This window comes from Sinocyclocheilus rhinocerous, unplaced genomic scaffold (genome assembly GCF_001515625.1).
Source record: "Sinocyclocheilus rhinocerous isolate Xijiao unplaced genomic scaffold, SAMN03320098_v1.1 scaffold487, whole genome shotgun sequence".
Lineage (NCBI taxonomy): Eukaryota > Metazoa > Chordata > Actinopteri > Cypriniformes > Cyprinidae > Sinocyclocheilus > Sinocyclocheilus rhinocerous.
Genome location: NW_015662061.1, coordinates 338,040 through 345,637, shown reverse-complemented (window position 1 = coordinate 345,637; position 7,598 = coordinate 338,040). Strand labels below are relative to the sequence as shown.

At 34.3% G+C, this 7,598-nt stretch overlaps 1 protein-coding gene across 1 annotated transcript in view; it reads left to right on the top strand.

The window, feature by feature from the left end:
• Window positions 1-7,598, top strand: part of fgd1 (FYVE, RhoGEF and PH domain containing 1) — a 16,167-nt gene that overhangs the window by 3,892 nt on the left and 4,677 nt on the right. The window contains exons 3-11 of the mRNA XM_016537282.1: window positions 274-512; window positions 1,704-1,860; window positions 2,599-2,737; window positions 3,496-3,554; window positions 5,415-5,561; window positions 5,672-5,764; window positions 5,855-5,934; window positions 6,126-6,156; window positions 6,249-6,350. Of these exons, the coding sequence (XP_016392768.1) occupies window positions 274-512; window positions 1,704-1,860; window positions 2,599-2,737; window positions 3,496-3,554; window positions 5,415-5,561; window positions 5,672-5,764; window positions 5,855-5,934; window positions 6,126-6,156; window positions 6,249-6,350 (1,047 nt within the window). The remainder of the gene's footprint in view (window positions 1-273; window positions 513-1,703; window positions 1,861-2,598; window positions 2,738-3,495; window positions 3,555-5,414; window positions 5,562-5,671; window positions 5,765-5,854; window positions 5,935-6,125; window positions 6,157-6,248; window positions 6,351-7,598) is intronic.

Here is a 7,598-nt window from a genome sequence, read left to right as displayed (position 1 = left end):
AATATAAAAGTTAATAATATTTAAAAAAAAACGTTTTCAAAATCACAAAATTCTTAATTTATTAAGATCAATTTATTATGCTTCTAAAGTATTCAATAATTTATTTAATATTAATTTATTAAATTTGAATGTTTTTTAAAGTTCTTACTATTAGAAGTACATCTTGACAAAAGCTAAACTTCAGAATGAGACTTATTTTATGCACTTCAGTCCAACTTGTTGTCCCAGGTGTGTTCAAACTCATTATTCAGCCAGCATCTTCTCGTTTTGCAGCTGTCAGTCCAGCAGCGGGTGTTTAACATTGCTAATGAGCTGCTGCATACGGAGAAGGCTTACGTGTCCAGACTGCACCTCCTGGACCAGGTGTTCTGTGCCCAGCTGATGGAGGAGGCCCGAGCTCGCAGCGCCTTCCCCTGTGAGGTGGTCATGGGCATCTTCTCCAACATCTGCTCCATCTACTGCTTCCACCAGCAGTTCCTGCTGCCCGCACTGGAGAAACGCATGGAGGAATGGTGAGAAAGACAGAAAGAAAGAAAGAAAGAAAGAAAGGGACTGTGAGAGTGATTTTATTATGGTAAAATGGTAATGTTACTAATGTTCTATTTTTCGCTCTGAATCTTCTCTTTTATCTTTCTCTGTACAGCACTTTGGTTCCACTTGTGGTGTTGAAAGTGCTTTATAAATAAAGTAGAGTTGAGAGTTGAGTTGAGTACTAATCTTGCTGTCAAGTCAAATTTATGTATATAGCACTTTTCACAATGCACATTGATTCAAAGCAGCTTTACAGAAAATCATGATGTTAATGTTTATATCTCAATATCTTTATGCCTTATAGTCGCCTTTAGCAGATTAGAGTTGGGATAATAGACTTTTGTGATGATACAAGCAATCAAGCAGTTGAGAAATACTATATAGTATGTAGTAGTAGTAAAAAATGATTCTTACACAGTATTTTGGTCTTGTTTTCCGGTACAAATATCTAAACATTTGTAAATCAAGATACATTTACTTGAAAAGCAAAATCATTTGAGATATTAAGTCTTGTTTTCTGAACGATATCTGCCAGTGGGTTAAGAAAAATAAACTTAATTTAAAGGGAAACAAGATTATTTTTCCTACCCCTCTGGCAGATATTTTTTTATTGTTTAAGCAAAAGCTCACTTAATTTTGATTAATTTTTCAGAAAATTTATTTAAATGTCTTATTCTACGCACTTCAATATCTGAGGAAATTTTTTTCTCAAGTAAATGTATTTTTGTACTGGAAAACAAGACAAAAATACTGAGTAAGAAAACAATCAGCAGTGTATACTGTACATATGTGGATAAACTTGGACATATTTATATATTCAACTTTATATAAAGAGCTAGTTACATAAAAATATGTTAATGTTGATTATTAATAACCCCATTGAAAAATATTTGATTAGTCTAATTATAGGATGTTATTTTAAATAGTAGAGTTGGCACATAACAGAGAATTACAGTGGCTCATGCAATCAGATTTTAGAGCTTTACATCAGTTTTCTTCTGGACATAACTAGAAAAGTTTAGATGGATTTTGAATTCAGAGGACAAACGGATGTTTCGAAGTATCCAAGCAACATATGTGTTTCCACAAACTAAACTTTGTTTCGAAATAGTCCAGAAGGGTGACCTTCACAAATGATGAACGAACCTTGACTTCCGCCCCTCTCCCCTCAGGGATCTGAACCCCCGCATCGGGGACATCCTGCAGAAACTGGCGCCTTTCCTGAAGATGTACGGCGAGTACGTGAAAAATTTTGACCGGGCCATGGAGCTGGTGAACACCTGGATGCAGCGCTCCTCTCAGTTCAAAGCCATCATTCACAACATCCAGGTACCAGACTGGGATCCAAACACTTTGTGCTAAACTAACGATGCTCTGTAATAAGAAAAAATGTTTGTATCATGCATAAATGTTTTGTGATGATATAAGCAATCAGTTGATATATGCAGTACAGTATCTAGTAGTAGTAGTAAAAAAAGTGATTCTTACTTAGTATTTTTGTCTCATTTTCCAGTACAAATATCTAAACATTCTGAAATCAACATACTGTACATTTAATTGAGAAGAAAAATCACTTAAGATGTTATATCTTGGTTTTGGAAAAATGCATAAAAATAAATGAGCTTATGCTTAAAACAAGAAAATATCTGTTAGTGGGGTCATAGAAAACTTAATTCAAAGGGAAAACAAGATTATTTTTTCCTACCTCACTGACCGATATATTTTCTTGCTTTTAAGCAAAACTCACTTAATTTGATTATTTTTTTCAGAAAACAAGTCTAAAAATCAGATGTGACAAAAACGTTTGTATCATACATAAATATATATATATATAGTATAAAACTCAACATATAATATATAATGTATTTTAATATATATTTATTGAAAGCTTTTTATGTATAATTAAGTGCACAAATGAATTGTGCACAGTAAGTGTGTAAGTAAATGGACTCAATCTTCACATTGTCTTTAAGGTGTCTGTCTTTGCAGATATTCTTGATTGGTGTGTGGGAATGGATCGGTGCATGGTTTCTTTTTGCTCATCGTATGATTTTGGGTGTTTTGCAGAAAGAGGAGATGTGTGGGAATCTTACCCTACAGCACCACATGTTGGAGCCTGTGCAGAGGATCCCTCGTTACGAGCTCCTGCTCAAAGACTATCTGCACCGCCTGCCAGAGGACGCGGACGACTTCAAAGATGCTCAGAGTGAGTGCAGAAAGGCAGAACGCTCAAATGGGCCTTTTCTCCTCCACTGATCGCAGCGGCCCATTTTCTGTTTCATTTCAGCTATTGGTGCATGTGCCTGGAAATATTGCAGTGAAAAGATTCATGCAAGGTTAACAGCCCAAGATAAAAAAATGACACCTTGTGAATATCAAGTCCTTTATTCTTTACAGAATCTCTGGAGCTGATCGCCACAGCGGCAGAACATTTTGTCAGTTATCATTGGCAAAAGCGTGACCCATCCCCTGGTGTAATGGTGTAATGTGACTAACCAGTAGTGTGTCACGTAACAGACAGCCAGCTAGTGTAGAATCAACTATTCACATGAGATAATTTGAGTTATTTCCAGTTATTTGCTTATTTGGCAGCTGATTGGGATAAGAAGTGCTTTGTGATCATTGTGTTCTGAACAGCTCTGAGATCACAGCTTCCATCAAAACATGTTTCTGGAAAGGAGAATTAGTTTAGGAGTTTAAAAGATGATTCATATTCTGGCCTAGTTGCTGATTTTATTAGTCAACTCTGTAATGCCTTTAAATGGCAAGAGCAGAAAAACCCCTACAAGTTGAGCCCAGATAAGACTGATTTCCACAAAAGCCTCTCTGTACAGATGAGGCCGATGTATCAGTAAAACGAACTGACTGTAGAAATGGCCGACAGTAGTGTTTATGTGGGCCAAGGTTAACAGCCCAAGATAAAAAATGACACCTTGTGAATATCAAGTCCTTTATTCTTTACAGAATCTCTGGAGCTGATCGCCACAGCGGCAGAACATTCAAACGCTGCCATCAGGAAAATGGTGAGTGCAGTTTCAGATGAACCACACACACTCCGTCTGGGGTGAAAAGCAACACTGCCACTTAACATCCCTTTGTAATTAGGCTTGGTTGCCTCTTAAATGTGAGGTCTGTTTTGAAAGTCTCTCATTTGAATCTGTTAATTGCTTGTGTTTTTATTTTCTACATTTTGAGACACGAGACACCTCCCTCCAAGTAGACCTGAGCTAAAACAGACAACGTCAAATCTAACGTTTTTATCATCACTGAAAACAAGGTCGTAACCATGTCATAACAAAGTCTAATTCTAGAACGAATCAATTTGAATTATTTGCAAATAATATTTGATTGTAAAATATGCATACATTCACTCTTATTCGTATGCTTAATATTTCAAAAGCACACAACGTTTCTTGGCTTGTCACATTCAGTTATGAATTACATAAATCATGTACTATAAATGATAGCATATTTTCAATTCAAAACAACAAAATTTCAGAAAGCAATTCGAGTAGTTTTGCATCACTGGATATATAAAATATATAATATTTATTTATTATAATACTTTAATAATATATACTTATTTGTTTTTAGGATATTTTTAATTGTTTTTATATTACTAACATTTTTTTTTATAAACAGCATGCACAGGGCAGTCCTTTTTTATTTTTATATTACAAAAGTATTTATTAAAATATTACAAACAAATAGATAGATAGATAGAATTATTAATTATTATTACTATAATACTATAATATTACTAAAATATATGTATATGTTAGGGATGCACGATATTATCGGACTGATATCAGAATCGGCCGATAATGGCTTTAAATGTAAATATCGGCATCGGCCCGATATGAAAAAATATGCCGATGTGTCTTGCCGATAAGAGGAATACATTAACTCACATGTGCTCAGGGTGTGCTAGCGATTAGATCACATCAGAAGTGTGACTCATTCTGCAAGTAAAGTTTTGCCTGAATGGCAATTAGATTCACTGCTTTGGATCGCTGCATTTAAACTGAGAATGCAAGTACAGAATGACTTGTTTGTGGGTGAGTAAACAGTAATAGCACGTGCAGCGACAGCTTCCCCCGGGTCCTAATGCCCCTTCGGTAAGGAGTTTTAATTCCATAGGGGGCGCTGTTGGCCTACCTTTAATAAAATGAAAGTAAAATACACAAATAACATTTAGACTGTGTTTCTGATTAATTAAAGCAGTAATTGATGTCATAAAATCATGAGTATGTTTTGATTTAAAGGTCAGAAGCTATCGCTTTCATGAATAAAAAAAACGCAAACATGACACTTGTAAATTAAATAATTTTATATATACTGATTTATTCATTAATGTGTTATATGTTATTTTTTAAACAAATTATGAGCTCTAAAAGATTTTCAGAATTTTTACAACTCTTTTGATTTAGACCGTCTACAAATGTTCAATCTTAAAATAAAATGTTAAGGCCACTACTGCATCTTTCTGAAAAAAAAATGCAGCGATTGATATACAGTTTATTTATAGTTATTTTCAAAGCTTCAGTGTACTGTCATTATAAAAGAACTTCATTATTGTTTATTTAATTCTAACAAATAAGTTCTTGTTAAGAACTTAAAAAATAAGTTCTTGTTAAAAAAAAAAAAAAATTGTAATAATTTGCTACACTTGCTGTTGCTTCCAAACAAAAGGAAATATATCGGTATCGGCATCGGCTATCGGCCGAGTTAAAAAATATCGGCAAATATCCAATGTCGTGCATTCCTAGTATATGAATATCACAAATAGCAAATATTGGTGGGGAAATTTGGCCATTTCTTTGGCCATTACTTGAATGACATGACAGATGTTTCTACAAACGTGTGAATGTTTTGTCCCTCAGGAGCGCATGAGAAAGCTGCTGAAAGTGTACGAGTTGCTCGGTGGAGAAGAGGACATTGTTAACCCGACTAATGAGCTCATTAAAGAGGGACACATTCTGAAACTGTCAGCTAAAAACGGGACATCACAGGATAGATACCTCATTCTGGTGAGTCAAAGACAAACATTAATGACATAAATCATACCTCAAAGTGCTTTTTTCTTAGTAAAAATGTTGGTAAATCATGCATGTTTAACTTTGTTCGTCTCTCTCTGAAGTTCAATGACAGGTTGTTGTACTGCGTCCCCAAACTGAGGCTGATAGGACAGAAGTTTGGAGTGCGAGCGCGGATTGACGTAGACGGCATGGAGGTTCGGCACGTTTTTATCTTGTTTAAAGCATAATACTCAAAATAAATCTGCTGTTATCAAATGGCTGATTTACTCTGCATTGCTTCACAGCTAAAGGAGACCAGCAGCATGAACGTACCACGAACATTTCTGGTTTCGGGAAAACAGCGTTCACTGGAACTGCAAGCAAGGTACAGCTGAGGGAATGTGCTTCTGCTTTAAAAATCAGGTCTGGGGTTGATTGACAACCACAGAAATGTTGTCTGAGCTTTTGGGCATTAGGAGAAAATACCCAAGATAAGCATATCAGCCATTGGAAAACAAGAGAAATATGTGCGGCTTTTGGCATTTTTCAAATGTTTGCCGTTTTTTTTTTCACCAGGACGGAAGAGGAGAAGAGAGATTGGATTCAGGTAAGCTTTTCTTCATCATATCAGGTTCTCATATCCCTCGACTATAACACTCCTGCTTACATTATTCTCATTTTTTGTTCACTTTCTCACAGGCGATCCAGGCCACTATACAGAGACATGAACAGACGCTGGAGACCTTCCGCATGCTCAACTGCTCGTTTCGGGAGGAGGACTTCACTCCTCCAAACTCTCCGGTTAGTTTTTATCTTATCACTCGCAGTGTTGTTAACTAAAGCTACAAGTAAAACTATTTAAAATCATTTTTGTTAATTAAAATATAGCTGAAATGAAACCTAAATATTAGAAATGTATTTTTATATTTATATTAGAATTTTTTACTTAAAAATCTTCAAATAGAAATGTTGCATTGGCAACCAAGTGAAATAACTAATTTTAGGTTGAAAAATCAAATAAATTAAAGCTAAATAGAAATATAAAAAAATGACAAAAGTACATAAAATTACTAAATTACTAAAATGAAACCTGAAAACATAAAAATAACAGCTAATTCAAAATAATGATAAATACTGTAATAGTATAAAAATAATACTAAAATAACACTAAGTCTCTATCCTGAGTTTTCAAACTTGGGTCCAGGGACCTCTAGAATAATTGTTTTAAAATCAAATAAGTCAATAATATTATATAGCTTTAAAATATAATACATTAAATTTACATAAAATTTATATTTTTAATTTAATTTTAAAAAATTATCATTTGTTTATGCTTTCTAAACTCTGGTTGTAAATCATGATCTTAATCAAATCAAAAAAAGATGTCAACTTAATAGCAAGTGTACTATATATATACTATATAATTAAAATATTTTCCAGATAATATTGTACACATATTTATAGTGTTTTCCACAGTATAAATGGGTCTTTATAGATTTTATAGCATTATAGCATTTATATTTCACAAAGGGATGGCCATATTTGGTCGTCAGTGGCATCAAAATGTTTGAAAACCCCTGATCTATATGAATAAATACATAATATAGTGACCCAAATGCTGAAGCCACACTTAAAAATGTATGAATGTCATTGCATTAGTTTACAAAGTATCAAACCAAGTGGCATTTAATTTAAATCACAGCACCTTTTAAAGCAAACTCCTTTAAAGGGTCACATGACGTTGCTAAAAAAGAACATTATTTTGTGTATTTGGTGTAATGAAATGTGTTTATGCAGTTTAAGATTAAAAAAACACATTATTTTCCACAAACTGTACATTATTGTTTCTCCTCTATGCCCCGCCTTTCTGAAACGCGTCGATTTTTACAAAGCTCATCGGTCTGAAAAGCGAGGTGTGCTCTGATTGGCCAGCTATCCAGTGCGTTGTGATTGGCCGAATACATTAAGCGTGTGACGGAAATGTTACGCCCCTTACCATACTGTACATATTTGTTGCATCCAGACGACAAGTAAAAATCGATAATAATG